The 18423-nt window shown below is 40.5% G+C and overlaps 1 protein-coding gene across 32 annotated transcripts in view; it reads right to left on the reverse strand.

The window, feature by feature from the left end:
• LOC139264722 (obscurin-like) overlaps positions 1–18423 on the reverse strand; it is a 571531-nt gene that overhangs the window by 130536 nt on the left and 422572 nt on the right. For 4 of the 32 annotated variants that reach the window (XM_070881712.1, XM_070881711.1, XM_070881709.1 and 1 more), the window contains 2 exons: positions 6152–6194; positions 450–4420 (listed from right to left, as the gene is read on the reverse strand). The exons of the other annotated variants lie outside the window; for them this stretch is intronic. In XM_070881712.1, coding sequence (XP_070737813.1) covers positions 2845–4420; positions 6152–6194 — 1619 coding nt within the window. In that variant the 3' untranslated portion in view covers positions 450–2844. Of the gene's footprint in view, positions 1–449; positions 4421–6151; positions 6195–18423 lie in introns of those variants that run through there. 32 annotated transcript variants of the gene reach the window in all.

Raw genomic sequence — 18423 nt, forward strand, 5'->3', positions numbered from 1 at the left:
GCAGGAAAGTGGAATTGAGGCCAAGATTAGATCAGCCATGATATTATTGAATGGTGGAGCAGGCTCGAGGGGCCATATGGCCTATTCCTGCTCCTGTTTCTTATATTCTTATTTGGAGCTGGAGCTGTGATGTGCAGCCCCAATTCTCCAACCCACAGTCTCATTGACCGAGGCTTTCCTCCGATAGCGCAGAATCACCCCCATAATTCCTTGCAACGTGGTTTCTGCATTGTTAATGTAGAATAATACAAACACATCTAAAAAGGCTCAACCAAGTTCAGGTGAGACTCAGATAATCTGAACACATTTTTCTTTCAGTTTCATTTCAAATTAAACATTTAGCCCACACCTATAATTCTATTTTGCCTGTGTTGAATGTTTTTTTCAAGTCATCTCCTAATGGTGCTAAATGTATATTTGATATATTTAAAGTTAACTGAGATGACAAATTTACTGCAGAAACTAGACTTTATTAAGGGGTTCAAAAATACCACACAGTAATCAGGAGGCACACTTTGATATTTTTATGTACTATATATATCTAAAAAAATATTACCCCCTTACAAAACATACAAGAATGCACCAAACACAGACTGTACAAGATACATTACTCAATATGTGTTTGAAGGTACTTGTTTGTCAAAGTTAATGTATATTGCACAAGTTTCTTTTTCCTTTTCAAGATGTAGTACTGTCATGGCTGCAGTATTGTTTCTTTGAAATAGCCTCCTTTTTATTTTTTGTTTGTTATAGGGATTCAAGATTTGCAAATGTAGGCGTGCAATAAAGTTTCATATAGCAATCTGCATGCTGCAGCTCACCACTTGTAAGTTGATATTTTTAAAATTAATATTGATGTTGCGTTAAAATTACAGCTCTTTTTGTGGCCCAAAAAACACATAACTGTACTAATGCACACCACCACACTTTTTTTTTTAAACGATTTACAGCATGGAGAACACACACATCGAAATGTCCTACACATCCTGTTCTTAACTCGCATTGCTGGAAGGCATTATAAACTCAGCTTAAACCTCCCACTTTAGGATTTTTCTTAAAATTATCCACCTGACTGTAGAAGTCATTAAGAGTTTTGTTGAATCAGTCATTATTTCTTGCTTCAAACCAAATAATATTAGGAGTACCTAAATAAACTTTAAACACCATATTTTAAATAAAGTAAATGCATCAGAAAATCACTTTAGTTTTTATTTGGAATGATTAAAACATCCAATTATCCAAATAATTAAAATTAATTTATAAAAGGGGGCCTTTGATAAGCCACTTCCTCAACATGACAAAGAGATAGCTTTTTTCTTCAGAAGCTGATGACTACAAGTACCCTGTATATGCTTTAAAAAGGCGGCCAGCAAACTAACACTTCAAATGTAGGCTTGCAGCTCTCCTCCAAAATGGCAACCTAATGTGTACAATTTTGTTCTATTTTCAATCAAATTTCTTCAATCTTCATCACCGAATATAGTAAATAGATATAACAAAAACTTTAATATCAGTAGAGTTAAACTAGTTTTCTTCTACTGAATTGTGCACATTTCTAAAAAGTACAATATTATAAATCATTCTGATAGCATTTACATGTTGACATCTAAATAGGCAGATGGATCCTCAATGCATAAACGTTCAAGATTGCGACACACTTCCCATTCTTTAAAATAGATTGGGGGACAATAATAAAATTGTAATGCTCATAAGAAGACTTACTCTCAGGAACAAGTTTTCTACAGTCTGTAATGCCAGTTACTTGTAAAACAGCCCGCTATTTTGATCATGCCAAAGACTCAAGTCCAATGGCCCAAGTACAATTATAAGGATATTCTATGTTAAACTAAAACATGCCACACCACGTTAATTATCACTACTTAATATCTCTATGTTCTGATGATCTTCTTCCCCTCCTTATTTTATCTTTTTGAAAAGTTAGAGGACAACAAATTTCATATTATCTGGAGGTTCAATGACAAACAATTTCAGGAAAAAAGTGCATGTCTGGCTCATAGCTTGAGCAACATTAGTCTAAAAAAGATTGAATGATGCAACCCCCTAACATCCTTCTGTTAGGCAGATTTCTCAAAAGGATTTCTCAGTAACGTTAGTAGAACTGTGATGAAATTCTTGCAAAATACAAAATTGAGTTCTACATGCTAAAGGCTTTTTTCTCAGTTAGTTTTGCCATTTAATCCACAAGGGACGACGAAAGGTTTTCTGCTGCCAAATCAGCAAAAACTGTCTGCCAAATCAGAAAAATCAGACCTAAGTTTTCACAATAAAAAGCTCCAATGATTGATCTGACATCCAGAATGGTTCATTAAGGTTTTCATGAAAACCCACAAAGTAATTCATATTCCTTTAAGTTAGGCATTTTAACACATTATAATGGTGCATGACAGTGTCAACATCTCTTTCTGTGTACTCCAGCATATTTGACCATGCTGGCATGACACCAAGAAGTCACAGTGGTGATAACACGCTTATTGAAACTGAGTGTACTGTCAGTTTGACTGGTCTGTTATGTAGTGATCACAAGACCCAACTAAAGAGAGAACATTTGAATGATTTTTAATTATATTCCATGAAAAACTAATACCTATGAAGAGGACATGATCTGATGTAAATTATTAATAACATATTTAGATATATATTATAAATTTGGATGCCCAATAATTTTATTGAAGTTTTTACATTATGTGGAATAGTGTGCATTTCCTTTATTAGAAGTTCTTTTTCTAAATGTTCTCCCTTAAGACTAGAAATACTTCATTAATTACATTTTCGCCATTGCTATATTTCATCATAAACTAGGCTAGATATTCCCTCATCATAAGATTATTTGTTAAGTTTATCATGTTTGCTTCTGCTGGGCTCTTCTGGTGGGTCTTTCTTACTGATATGTAATGTGACAGTTTCTCCATAGTTAAGAGTTCTTGTAGAAACTTCAGTCTTGAAGCTTGGTTGGCCACTGTCCACAGAACATTGCACTTCAGTACAAAAAGATGTTTTTAATTCAAAAGGTGGTTTCTTCTCCGTTGCTGTTGAGGAATGGATGACCGATTCAGTACATGATCCACTGACATGTACTGACAAATTTGACGGCCCCATTGAATGCATTTCGGTTACTCGAGATGTTGACATGAACATGCCTCCAGGTCGTTGATCTCCAAACTGATGCAAGTAACTTGGCTTCATCTTAGCAACAACCGGTCTCCCGACATTAAGTAAAACTGGTTTGCCAATTGTAGGTTCATTTATTTCTGCCTGTAGAACAGAAATTTCACACGGTTCGTTGGAACTAGCAGCCAATGGAAAATCTTGGTCAACTGCATCCTCATATTTGTAGGTTTCTCCTTGAGCAGGAATGTAATCTTCAAGGTCTTCCAAAGTTAATAACTTGCCATTATGAGTCAAAATTTTGGTGTCTCTGTTGATTAGGTCATCACTGCTGGAGTCAGATGGTTCATCAATGATGACATGCTCATCTTCTGTGTCTATTTCTTCTTCATGCTCTGGCTTGAATTCCTCTATTTCATCACCAGAAATATCCAATGGGAGATCCACAACTCCCAAAGAAGATGCTGTTTCAATATCAGGTAGATTTTTGAGAGATAGCTGTTCATCATCCGTGGGTCCAGGTGTTTCAAAACTTAACATAATAGTTTCACCTACATGTGCAACAAGTGGTGTTTCCACTTCCAGCAGTTGGATATTAGATTTGCATTGATCTTCAGTTATAATTGGCTGAATATCATATTCGTTCACTGAATGAGCAGATGCTTTATAAGAAGCATCGGCAAAGAGGTCTAATGTACAGTCAGGATTAATGTCATCTGATGTGGCTGGTTCAAACTCTGTGGTAGTCTCAGGTTCACAGACAAGAGGCTGAATATCTACATCGGTTAGATTTTCCTCTGAAAGAGAGGAACACATTTGTTCCACCAGATTATTGTTTGAGTTGTTTATGTTAGGGTCAACCCGAAGGGGTCGCTTGGGCCTTGGACTTGAAGATCTGTGGCTGATCTGTCTTTGCTCAGATAAGGTGCGGGCAGAAGGGGAGGCCGATCTTTTCCGTTCAGGTTTTGCACTTTTCTTAACTTTGAATTCAATCACTTCTTCAATTTCTATCCATCTCGGCGTTTGCTCTTGTATCTTAGGTTCTCTAAAAATATGTCTTGCAGCTGCGCCTTGTTCTTCTGGTTCTGTTATCATAACTGCAGGAATGGGTGGCTTTTTCATTGGGGTTTCTCTGGGTTCAGGCTGAGGCTTGGGAGAAGGCCTCTTGGGTCTAGCCAAGAAGGATACTTCTGGTACTGTTTCTTGTGCTCTTGGTGATCTTGCAGGGGAGATGCTTGAAGGTGTGCGTCGTTTAACCTTTGGGCTCTTGACTACTGTTGTTATAGTCTCCTCACTAATCATAAAAAAAGTTTGAATAATTTAACTATCAGAAGGATCCCATTGTCCGCACTGTACAAAATGCATCATCAGCTCTGATGGTGGCAGATTTTTGATTAGTTGGTAAGCAAGGCAATCTTAAATATCAGTTAGATGCCATACATTTTAGATCATGCCAATGCACTCAGTAATGTTAAAAATTATATAATCATTAAAAATGGTTGCTTCTTGATTCAATCTGTGTCTTATTTATTTCAGGTACAAAGTGCTGACATGCATGTTTCAACCAAAATCGGGTAGACATAAGGCCAATAGTAACTGTTATTCATTCTGTTAAATTATATTTCTGTCTGCAATTTAGAATTGCTGCTTTAACACCATGCTTCATTTCTTAAAAGAGATTACACCAGCTACTATACAAAAGAAGGTCTGTATAGTTTTCCAGTGAATGTTTGTTCCTAATACACCTTCTTTAGTCAGTTGGCAGAAGGCATACAAAATTATAAAAATATAGGATTCTTTTACCAACATCTTCGAACTGAGAACTAACTAACTTACATCATGCATGGCTGGAACATCAACCTCTACCATATATACTGTATTTCTGACATGACTGTGAAAATGGTGAAAGAATTGACTTCATTATACTTCATTAAATACAATTAATACTAGAAAAAAGAAGTTATATGTTTATAGGAAGAAAGCTAAAAAACACAATGAGATTCTCTCATTTCACTCTACAAAATCTTCAAGACCCTACTACCCTGTATCAATTTGTACCTTTGATGCATTGTGCCAACTGAACATACTTAGTTGACTGAAAAGTCATTGGGTTATTATTATACAATACAGCTAATAATCACTGAAGGAGTTTCAGATGGTGTTGTAAGTGGGCTTATAACCATCATATAAACCCTGAGATGTGATTATGGATTTGAAACCATTTTTAATAATTTAAAAGATTGCAGATGCTGTTTTATTCAGGTTCAAATCTTTATTTGCCAATGTGGATTCTAGTAGTAAGTGTGATCTATGTGGTTGAACCACGTTATTAGCCGTACTGAAGAATTGCAGTGAATCATTATAAATTTTCTAAATGATAGTCAACAATTGATTCCCGAGACATTTGCAGTCAGTATATTATACTCAATTAATTGATCAATTATTGTTTCAGATACTAATACATCAGTTTTAATACTTCACTTAAATTTCAGGAGACAATATCTGTTGCAGTTATACTTTTAATTCAATACATATTTCCAATTTATGTAGCAGACTTATATGAAATGTACAGCTACTGAATTGATTTGGATGAAGAATATCAGTTTTACACTCCAACTATAAAATTAGTGGTCATCAATAATTACATTCAAAATGCACATCAAAATAGAAAAGAACTGGCACGTATAAGCATTCAGCTCTGAGTATTTGGTCTGAATGTGATCTTAACTGCAACAGAAGCTGCATTTTTAAAGCATGTGCCAAGTGATTAAAGTAATTGACTAAGCTAAACAAATTCATCTTCTTTATCAAAAGGTCAATTTAATGTTAATGTAATTCAGATATTGCCTTTCTGAAACTTATGAAAACCATGTTCTTAAGCCAACCAAATTGTGATTATGACAAACACTGACATGCACAGGGAAACACTGATTATCTGTATGGATTGCATGACGTGATCAAGCATGCGGTGAGATGACAAGCATGACAGCTTACACAAGAGGTAATGAAGAAACTAAGCACTTACATGATGATGGTTTTCTTGGGAACTTTAGTCTCTTGTTCAGTGACTACAAGAAACAGGATGAAAAGCGTGGAGTCAGAAATGGACAAGCTGAAATGATGGCACCCACTCTTGCAGTCACTGCTGTGATAAAACCGTACTGCCACCTCGTCACTTATTCCCACAAGTATCAAGTGCTGCGATTCTACAAGTTTACTTTCGCCTGGCATTCACCTCAATGATCAGGATCTAGCTGCATTTCTGCATACTAAACAAATGGTACCACTCCACTAAAACAGCAATCAAGTAGAAACTGTTGAAGTTTATCAGTTCTACATATTGATCCTGCAAATAATCAGTAACAGAAGAATACGATACTACTTAAATGTGACTATGCTGAAATGCTACCATTTGTGTAGATTGTGTGCAAATAAGGGACCGGTTGGCACTTCGGTTTAAATCCAATCCAAACATTGTGATAAAGGTATTTGAGGTGATTCTCAACAGGGGATCTTCCACTCATTTGTCGTAACTTCAATGGAAAGCTGTGGAAACCCCACAAAAATAACGGCAATGGTGTTGATGCTGGTTTCTCTGCGGCTCTTCTGCTAAATCTACGGCAGATGAGCAGCAAATCCCCTGTAGAAATTCACCCCCATTTTCCCTTTAAGAGCTGGTAGCCTGGATTTTGTTCTGGGTCGCTGGTCCTTGTGACACTGGTAGTCTACTTTATCAATGACACTCAGAGGAGACTGCCTGCAACATATCTTGAGCTTTAGTCCAAAATGTCAGCTTAGCTTCAGAGACCCAGCACCACTGTTAGGCCTCCCACGCAGTGGGTGGCTCTTCGGCAACTTGTGGGAGCACAAAGTCAATGAATGAAAATCACACGTAGTGCATGTTTGATTGTCTTATAATCTGCCTACTTGATGCAAAGTCCTGCAAATTTCATCCATTATTTTATATCAATCCCATATCCAACACTTGATGGTTCTAAAAACTTTAGACATATTGGTACTGATACTGCCTTCCCCTGGCGATAACCTCAAAATAAGGTATTTGGATTTACTGACCCATTAACACCTGCGATATTGTCAGCTCCATTTTGAAAAGTGCCAGCACCAAGTGCTCAAAGCACCTGCCTGTTTCAGGTCCTTTCTATTGAAATCAGGATCCCATCACGTAAATAGGACCCTGATTACCATTTTAGGTCAAAACTGGTCAGAGCCTGGGCAGTGCAGCCTTTAACCAGTTCTATGGGTGATGGAACTAAAGAGGATCGCTAACGCCAAGTGTTGAATTATTTATGTGGGCCCTGATGAAGTGCTCTGCCAGGGACAACAAAAATAATCTGGGCCGCTGCTGCCCCGGGACCCCCACCCACAACTTAACACGCTGGTAGCTGCCCAGGCCCGATTTTGAGGCCTAGAGCTTCACCATGAATGCCTGTTTGGCACCCCACAGCTTGACCGGCACATTTAAATGAGGCCAGGGCCTCGAAATCACAAGGGCCCCTTCCCTGCTGGAATGGGAAGCCAGCCAGTGCACTCTACCGGTTGGACGTCGAACAGTCCAAATCGACCTCGATAAGAGCCACCTTCAATTTTACCACCTCAGCGGTAATGCGGTGGAGTGGATTATGCGACCATTATAGTACCTGACCGATTTTCATCCCACAGAATCAATGGGTGGATTCTATTATGGGCAGGTGATTCGCTCTGCCACATTACAGCCTAGGTGGTGAAAATTAATCCCCATCGTTACATCTCCCTTCTTACTAGAAATTCTAATTTTTAAAATTCAAAGTATACGTGGTGATGATTATTAGAAGATTTTATTATTGTACATTCAGGCTATCAATCTAGTCTAGCAGATGGCTTTTAGATTCTGGCTTGGCATCTCCATTCCAGTTTGCTCTTACTATTTTCAGATTTAGTTTGTTGTTCCACTGTTTTAGTTTCTTCGATCAGCTCTTATACTGGCTGTAACCTTTCAGACATTTTGATAAGGTCTCTTTTGTTCCTTCTGAACTGTTGATCACCTGCTTTTATACTAATTATGGTCTCGGTATGTCACCCTTCTAAAAAACAAATGCCGGTCATGATTCATTTTGTTTGGGTACATACACTCTCACCCCATCTACTGGTAACAATGGCTTTACTATGAGATACTCAGTCATTGTACTGTACATCTGTTGCTTACTTGGTTGGACAGGTATTTAGTTGTCAAATTGCTTTGATGATTTTTGTTTGAGAAGTCGTTCTGAGGTGGAAGTATATAGGCACACATTTTTGCTTCTTCAGCAAGTGTTTTGCAATTTGAACCACTTTGAGCCTTCGCAATTAATTGAGGTGCTTCGGTAGCGAGGTTGTGTGTTTGTATCTGTAAGCTTTGCTAAATTTCCGGAATGCCTTTTTTGCAAACTGAGGTTTATTATCTAAAACTACTTCAGCTGGGATACAACAGCGAATAAATGTTGTAATGACTGATCTTTCTCAATTTGATCTTTCATAATCTTGTTTGTGAAATTTGAAGACAGTTACCATTCACACAGTTATTTGATTATCTTCAGTGCAGTGCTGAGGGAGTACTGCACTGTTGGAGATGCCGTCTTTCGGATGAGACATTAAACCGAGGCCCCGTCTGCCCTTTCAAGTGGATGTAAAAGATCCCAAGGCACTATTTCGAAGAAGAGCAGGGGAGTTATCCCCGGAGACCTGGCCAATATATCTGTCCCTCAAACAACATTACAGAAAAACAGATAATCTGGTCATTATCACATCGCTGTTTGTGGGAGCTTGCTTGTGTGCAAATTGGCCGCGTTTCCCACATTACAACAGTGACTACATTTCAAAAATACTTCATTGGCTGTAATGTGCTCTGAGACGTCCAGTGGTCATGAAAGGCGTGAAATAAATGCAAGTCTTTCTTTCTTTTCTTTGTTAACTCTCAGGTGTGTAATTTTCAGGTGTGTAATTTTGACTTAAAGCATCGGCTACATACTGCTTTTGTAATTTATTGTAAAACTGCACTTATACAACTTAAGTTACATGCTCTTAGTCCTGGTCAGATTTCATTCAATAACTTTTTCATAAATGGTTGGTAACCAGAGGACACAAATTTAAGGTAATTGTCAAAAGAGCTAGAGGTGAGTTGAGAAGAAATGTTTTTCTGCAGCAAGTTATGGTGATCTGGAACGCTGCCCGAAAGGGTGGTGGAAGCAGATTCAATTGTAACTTTCAAAAAAGGAACTGGATAAATACTAAGGGGAGAAAATTGTAGGGCTATGGGGAAAGAGGTGAGTGGGACTAATTTCAAATAGCCAGCACAGGCATGATGGACCAACTTCTCTCCTTCTGTGCAGTATGATTCTCTGTTTACAGTTATTCTCCTCAACATTTTGTACAATACGTAATGGTGAAACATTCTGTGCCGCAATAGAACATCTGATAGTTTCTACTTGGGTAAAAGGTGGAGTAAATGCTCATAAATCACACACTAAGAATTGGCCCTCCTGTAGTAATACTGCACCCATACTTAAACTAGAAGAGTAAACCGTAATCCTTAATAGCTTGGACAAGTAATATTTCAGCATTGGAGAGGTCATGCTGTTTTTTTTAAAGCAGTTTTCTGACATCCATCAAATTAGGTAGCAATTTGTCTAAAATAGTACGCCATACCAAGACATTATAGAGGTCGCTTGATTTTTTTCAAGTGTTTGATCGCTTTGATATTTTTCCATCAGGCACAAGGCTCTCTGCAGTGTGTGTCCTATATAATTGATTTTCTGCACTGTGAACTTATTCACATTCAGCTTCAGTGTGTTTTCTCATTTGTTGCAAGATGTTTTGAAGGCATTAGTCATGTTTCTATTTGTTCTCTCCCTAAATCAGAACACCTTATATAACAACTTCCAGTCCTTCAACATCCAGTAACTGCCGTGCCCGCTCCAACCAATGAAACCCACTGCACAACCAGCGGAGGCCCCAACAGGTATACATAAGAACATAAGAAATAGGAACAGGAGTAGGCCATACGGCCCCCTCGAGACTGCTCCGCCATTTAATATGATCTTGGCTGATCTGATCATGGATACAGCTCCACTTGCCTGCCCGCTCCCAATAACCCCTTATTCCTTTATCGGGTTAAGAAACAGTCTATCTCTGTCTTAAATTTATTCAATGTCCCAGCTTCCACAGCTCTCTGAGACAGCGAATTCTACAGATTTACAACCCTCTGAGAAAAGAAATTTCCCCTCATGTCAGTTTTAAATGGGCGGCCCGTTATTCTAAAATTATACCCTCTAGTTCTAGTCTCCCCCATCAGTGGAAACATTCTCCCTGCATCCACCTTGTCAAGCCCCCTCATAATCTTATACATTTCAATAATATCACCTCTCAATCTTCTGAATTCCAATGAGTAGAGGCTCAACCTACTCAACCCTTCCTCATTGGTCAACCCCCTCATCTCCGAATTCAACTGAGTGAATATTCTCTGAACTGCCTCCAAAGCAAGTATATCCTTTCGTAAATATGGAAACCAAAACTGCAGACAGTATTCCAGGTGTGGCCTCACCAATGCCCTTTATAACTGTAGCAAGACTTCCCTGCTTTTATACTCTATCCCCTTTGCAATAAATGCTAAGATTCCATTGGCCTTCCTGATCACTTGCTGTACCTGCATACTAACCTTTTGTGTTTCATGCACAAGTGCCCCCAGGACCAACTGTACTAACCTTTTGTGTTTCATGCACAAGTGCCCCCAGGACCAACTGTACTGCAGCATTTTGCAATCTTTCCCATTTAAATAATAACTTGCTCTTTGATTTTTTTTCTGCCAAAGAGTATGACCTCACACTTTCCAGCATTATACTCCATCTGCCAAATTTTTGCCCATTCACTTAGCCTGTCTATGTCCTTTTGCAGATTTTGTGTGTCCCACTCACACATTGCTTTTACACCCATCTTTGCATCATCAGCAAACTTGGCTACGTTACACTCGGTCCCTTCTTCCAAGTCATTAATATAGATTGTAAATAGTTGGGGTCCCAGCACTGATCCCTGCGGCAACCCACTATTTAGTAATTACCAACCCGAGAATGAACCATTTATCCCAAAGGGGACTATTTAAACAAAGGGGACTACAGTGGGATTGTTTCTTAGAACAGTATGTTACAGAACCTACAAGGGAGCAAGCTATCTTAGATCTGGTCCTGTGTAATAAGACAGGAATAATAAACGATCTCCTAGTAAAAGATCCTCTCGGAATGAGTGGTTGAATTTGTAATACAGATTGAGGGTGAGGAAGTAGTGTCTCAAACGAGCGTACAATGCTTAAACAAAGGGGACTACAGTGAGATGAGGGCAGAGTTGGCTAAAGTAGACTGGAAACACAGACTAAACAGTGGCACAATTGAGGAACAGTGGAGGACTTTTAAGGAGCTCTTTCATAGTGCTCAACAAAAATATATTCCAGTGAAAAAGAAGGACAGTAAGAGAAGGGATAACCAGCCGTGGATAATCAAGGAAATAAAGGAGAGTATCAAATTAAAAACCAATGCGTATAAGGTGGCCAAGGTTAGTGGGAAACTAGAAGATTGGGAAAATTTTAAACGACAGCAAAGAATGACTAAGAAAGCAATAAAGAAAGGAAAGATAGATTACAAAAGTAAACTTGCACAAAACATAAAAACAGATAGTAAAAGCTTTTACCGATATATAAAACGGAAAGGAGTGACTAAAGTAAATGTTGGTCCCTCAGAAGATGAGAAGGGGGATTTAATAATGGGAAATGTGGAAATGGCTGAGACCGTAAACAATTATTTTGCTTCGGTCTTCAGTGGAAGACACAAAAAGCATGCCAAAAACTGCTGGTCACAGGAATGTGGGAAGGGAAGACCTTGAGATAATCACTATCACTCGGGGGGGTAGTGCTGGACAGGCTAATGGAACTCAAGGTAGACAAGTCCCCTGGTCCTGATGAAATGCATCCCAGGGTATTAAAAGAGATAGCGGAAGTTATAGCAGATGCATTCGTTATAATCCACCAACATTCTCTGGACTCTGGGGAGGTACCAGTGGATTGGAAAGCAGCTAATGTAACGCCTCTGTTTAAAAAAGGGGGCAGACAAAAGGCAGGTGACTATAGGCCGGTTAGTTTAACATCTGTAGTGGGCAAAATGCTTGAAGCTATCATTAAGGAAGAAATAGCGGGATATCTAGATAGGAATAGTGCAATCAAGTAGACGCAACATGGATTCATGAAGGGGAAATCATGTTTAACTAATTTACTGGAATTCTTTGAGGATATAACGAGCATGGTGGATAGAGGTGTACCGATGGATGTGGTGTGTTTAGATTTCCAAAAGGCATTCGATAAGGTGCCACACAAAAGGTTACTGCAGAAGATAAAGGTACGCGGAGTCAGAGGAAATGTATTAGCATGGATAGAGAATTGGCTGGCTAACAGAAAGCAGAGAGTCGGGATAAATGGGTCCTTTTCGGGTTGGAAATCGGTGGTTAGTGGTGTGCCACAGGGATCGGTGCTGGGACCACAACTGTTTACAATATACATAGATGACCTGGAAGAGGGGACAGAGTGTAGTGGAACAAAATTTGCAGATGACACAAAGATTAATGGGAAAGCGAGTTGTGTAGAGGACACAGAGAGGCTGCAAAGAGATTTAGATAGGTTAAGCGAATGGGCTAAGATTTGGCAGATGGAATACAATGTCGGAAAATGTGAGGTCATCCAACTTGGAAAAAAAAACAGTAAAAGGGAATATTATTTGAATGGGGAGAAATTACAACATGCTGCGGTGCAGAGGGACCTGGGGGTCCTTGTGCATGAAACTCTTTTAAGTAAGAGAACAGTGACCCCGAAGTGATTTGAACACACAACCCTTTGAACTGGAGTCAGACACACTACCGTTGCACCATGAGACCGACTCCTTGTGCATGAAACTCTTTTAGAGCACCATGAGACCGACTCCTTGTGCATGAATCCCAAAAAGTTAGTTTGCAGGTGCAGCAGGTAATCAGGAAGGCGAATGGAATGTTGGCCTTCATTGCGAGAGGGATGGAGTACAAAAACAGGGAGGTCCTGCTGCAACTGTATAGGGTATTGGTGAGGCCGCACCTGGAGTACTGCGTGCAGTTTTGGTCACTTTACTTAAGGAAGGATATACTAGCTTTGAAGGGGGTACAGAGACGATTCACTAGGCTGATTCCGGAGATGAGAGGGTTACCTTATGATGATAGATTGAGTAGACTGGGTCTTTACTCATTGGAGTTCAGAAGGATGAGGGGTGATCTTATAGAAACATTTAAAATAATGAAAGGGATAGACAAGATAGAGGCAGAGAGGCTGTTTCCACTGGTCGGGGAGAGTAGAACTAGGGGGCACAGCCTCAAAATACAGGGGAGCCAATTTAAAACCGAGTGGAGAAGGAATTTCTTCTCCCAGAGGGTTGTGAATCTGTGGAATTCTCTGCCCAAGGAAGCAGTTGAGGCTAGCTCATTGAATGTATTCAAATCACAGATAGATAGATTTTTAACCAATAAGGGAATTAAGGGTTATGGGGAGCGGGCGGGTAAGTGGAGCTGAGTCCACGGCCAAATCAGCCATGATCTTGTTGAATGGCGGAGCAGGCTCAAGGGGCTAGATGGCCTACTCCTGTTCCTAATTCTTATGTTCTTATGTTCTTATCCCGACTCCCTGTTTTCTGTTCGTTAGCCAATCCTCTATCCATGCTAATATATTACCCCCAACCCCATGAACTTTTATCTTGTGCAGTAATCTTTTATGTGGCACCTTGTCAAATGCCTTTTGGAAGTCCAAATACACCCCTTTATCCACTCTGTACGTTACATCCTCAAAGAATTCCAGCAAATTTGTCAAACATGACTTCCCCTTCATAAATTCATGCTAACTGCCTGACCGAATTATGCTTTTCCAAAAGTCCTGCTGCTACTTCTTTAATAATGGACTCCCAACATTTTCCCAACCACAGATGTTAGGCTAACTGGTCTATAATTTCCCACTTTTTGTCTGCCTCCTTTTTTAAATAGGGGCGTTACATTTGCAGTTTTCCAATCTACTGGGACCTCACCAGAATCCAGGGAAGTTTGGTAAATTACAACCAGTGCGTCCACTATCCCTGCCGCTACTTCTCTTAAAACCCGAGGATGCAAGCCAGCAGGTCCAGGGGATTTATCTGCCTTTAGTCCCATTATCTTACTGAGTACCACCTCCTTAGTGATTGTGATTATGTTAAGTTCCTCCCCCCCTATAGCCCCTTAACTATCCACTGTTGGGATATTGTTAGTGTCCTCTACTGTAAAGACTGATACAAAGTATTTGTTCAGAGTTTCTGCCATCTCCATGTTCCCCATTACTAATTCCCCGGTCTCCTCCTCTAAGCAAGCAACATCTACTTTAGCCAATCTTTTCCTTTTTATATACCTATAGAAACTCTTGCTATCTGTTTTTATATTTCGTGCTAGTTTACTTTCATAGTCTATCTTCCCTTTCTTAATCATTTTTTTAGTCATTCTTCGCTGGCTTTTAAAAGCTTCCCAATCTTCTGTCCTCCCACTAGTTTTGGCCACTTTGTATGCCCTTGTTTTTAATTGGATACTGTCCTTTATTTCTTTAATTAGCCACGGATGGCTATCTTTTCTCTTACACCCTTTCCTCCTCATTGGAATATATTTTTCTTGAGAGTTGTGCAATATCTCCTTAAATGTACACCACTGTTCATCAACCATCCTGCACTTTAATCTATCTTCCCAGTCCACTTTAGCCAACTCTGCCCTCATACCTTCATAGTCTCTTTTATTTAAGCTTCGTACGCTGGTTAGAGATCCAATGTAAAAAGGATGTAAAAAGCTTTTCTGGTAGGACCAGGAGGACCAAGAATGTTCATCCAGATACCCAAGCAAAGTCTAAAGGGGTCATTTTAACCTAACCCATCAGGTGAGAAAACCACGGGATTGGGTGGAACGTGGTTTTACTTCAGTGGAGAGTAAAATCAGACGGGATGCAAAAACATCGTTGCGCCTCATCCCATTGGTTTCCCGACAGATGTGTTTGATTAAAATGACCGACTTCCCCTCCACCCCAAGACTCGACCGCCCCAGGTCCTCTCCACGATTTACCCGAGTTTCAGGTGTTCAGTCACTCCATCCTTAATTATAGACTCTAGTAATTTTGCAACAGCAGATGCTAGGCTAACTGGTCTATAATTCTGGTTTCCCTCTCTCACCTTTAAATAGTGGAGTGATGTGCAATTTTCCACTCTAAAGGAATGGTTCCCGAATTGAACTTTGGAAGATTATAGTTAGGGCATCTGCAATGTTCTCACCTACTTCCTTTAACCCCTGGGCTGGAAACCATCTGGTCTTGAGGATTGTCACACTTTAGTGCCATTATTTTCTTCACTGCTGTTATTTTGTTTATGTTAATTATAGTGAGTCCCTGTCTCTGATTCAAAATTAGATTCCTTAGGGTGTCCGGCTACTATCCTCTTCCTCTACTATAAATACCGATGCAAAGTAATTATTTAACATGTTCTTCATTTCCTTATTTTCATTTACAGTATTACTATTATCAATTTTTAAGGATCCCACACTGCTTTTGACCATTCTCCTTTTCCTAATTGTAAAGAAAAATGTTGATTTTGATAAACAACAACAGCAATAACTTGTATTTATATAGTGCCTTTAACGTAGTAAAATGTCCCAAAGCGCTTCAAATAGTGTTTGTTATCAAATAAAATGTGACACTGGATTTTAGGACTATCTACAAGGCACAAGTCAGGAGTGTGATGGAATACGCTCTACTTGCCTGGATGACTGCAGCTCCAACAACACTCAAGAAGCTCGACACCATCCAGGACAAAGCAGCCACTTGATTGGTACCCCATCCACCACCTTAAACATCCACTCCCTCCATCACCGGCAGACCGTGGCTACAAGGTGCACTGCAGCAACTCGCCAAGGCTTCTTCAGCAGCACCTCCCAAACCCGCGACCTCTACCACCTAGAAGGACAAGGTCAGCAAGCGCATGGGAACACCACCACCTCCATGTTCCCCTCCAAGTTGCACACCATCCTGACTTGGAAGTATATTGCCGTTCCTTCATCTTCGTTGGGTCAAAATCCTGGAACTCCCTCCCTAATAGCAGTGTGGGACTACCTTCACCACACAGACTGCAGCGGTTCAAGACGATGGCTCACCATCATCTTCTTAAGGGCAATTAGGGATGGGAAATAAATGTTGGCCAGGCCAGCGACGCTCACATCCCATGAACGAATAAAAAAAGTGACTATATGCACTGTTTTTTCTGTGCCTGCGTTCTCTGGACTCCGCCCCCGATGCACTTGCGCATGCGCAGACTCCTCAGACCCGAAACCGGAAGTGAGGCCCTGATGAGTCCACATGGAGTCCGCTGCTGAAACATTGCTTCCAGCCTTTGCATTATTGTGGCTTTCTGTGGGAGGGAAAACATCGGAGGTAGTGGAAGAGAGAGGCGGCGGGCGAGGGGGCAGAGAGAAAGAGACATGTGGGTGCGGGGGGGGAGGAGGAGAGAAAGAGAGAGAGCGAGACACAGGAGGGCGGGGGGAAATAAAGAGAGAGAGAGATGTGAGTGGGAAGAGAGATGGGGGCGAGGGGGGAGGAGAGAAAGAGATGGGGAAGCATGAAGGGGGATCAGAGGGGAGAGAGGGAACTCAGGGAAGTCTTATCACAACCCCCTTTACACCTATGGTGGATGAAATCCGGAAGTCATGACACTGTCACTATTCACTTCATACCCAATAAACCTGTTAACAATCCATGGCCCACGCACAATGCCCCATCTATGGCAGGGCTGCGGGGATATGCACTTGCGCTGGGGTAAGGGACTTCAGTTGGGGGAGGCAGCAATTGCGCTGGGGTAAGGAACTTGGGCTCGGGGGTGGGAACTTCGGCTGGGGGAGGGGAGACATGCACTTGAGCAGGGGACAGGGGTTTTGTAGGCTTTTGCTGGGAGCTCTATCCTCTCTGTGACTGCTTGCAGGGAAATTCTGAAGTCAGAATGGCTCGAATTACACTTTGCAAAGTCACTCAGAACTTGGACCGGGCTTATCCTTCAAGGGGACCAATCAGCAATCCAGTCATGTGATAATGGAGTGCCAATCAACCAGAAACACAGTGCAAATAAGCCCGTCCATAAAATGAAAGGTTTGGAACTCTCTTCCACAAACAGCAGCTGATGCTAGGTTAACTGAAAATTTTAAATCTGAGATTGATAATATTTTTGTTAACCAAAAGTATAAAAGGGATATGGGGCAGAAGTACATATGGAGTTAGGTCACAGATCAGCCATGATCGCATTGAATGGCGGAACAAGCTTGCGGGGCTAAATGGCCTACTCCTATTTACTCTATCTAAACCCTTCATGATTTTAAACACCTCCTTTAAATCTCCTCTTAGCCTTCTTTGCTCTAAGGAGAACCACTCCAGCTTCTCCAGTCTATCCATGTAACTGTAATCCATATAAGAAATAGGAGCAGGAGAAGACTCTATGGTCCATCGAGCCTGCTCTGCCATTCAATAAGATCATGGCTTATCATCGACCTCAAATCCACTTTCCCACCCGATCTCTATATCCCTTGATTCCCCTAGACTCGAAAAATCTATCTATGTCAGTCTTGAATAATAATAATAACTTTTATTTATATAACGCCTTTAATGTAGTAAAATGTCCCAAGGCACTTAAATATATTGAATATATTCAGAGACTCAGCATCCACAGCCCTCTAGGGCAGAAAATTCCATGATTCACAACCCTCTGAGTTAAGAAATTCCTCCCCATCTCTGTCTTAAATGGCCTTCCCCTTATCCTGAGACTGTGACCTCTAGTTCTAGATACTCCAGCCAGGGGAAACAACCTCTCAGCATCTACCCTGTCAATCCCCTTCAGAATCTTGTATGTTTCAATGAGATCACATCTCATTTTTCTAAACTCCAGAGAGTATAGGCCCATTCTACACAATCTCTCATCATAAGACAGCCCCATCATCCCAGGAATCAATCTACTGAACTTCCGCTGTACCGCCTCCAAGGCACGTATATCCTTTCTTAGATAAGGAGATCAAAACTGTGCACAGCACTCCAGGTGTGATCTCACCAAGGCCCTGTACAATTGTAGCAAGACTTCTTTACTCTTATACTACAACCCCTTTGCAATAAAGGACAACATGTCATTTGCCTTGCTGTGTTTCTTGCACAAGGACACACAAATCTCTCTGAAC

This window comes from Pristiophorus japonicus, chromosome 5, assembly GCF_044704955.1.
Source record: "Pristiophorus japonicus isolate sPriJap1 chromosome 5, sPriJap1.hap1, whole genome shotgun sequence".
In the NCBI taxonomy this organism is placed as follows: Eukaryota; Metazoa; Chordata; class Chondrichthyes; family Pristiophoridae; genus Pristiophorus; species Pristiophorus japonicus.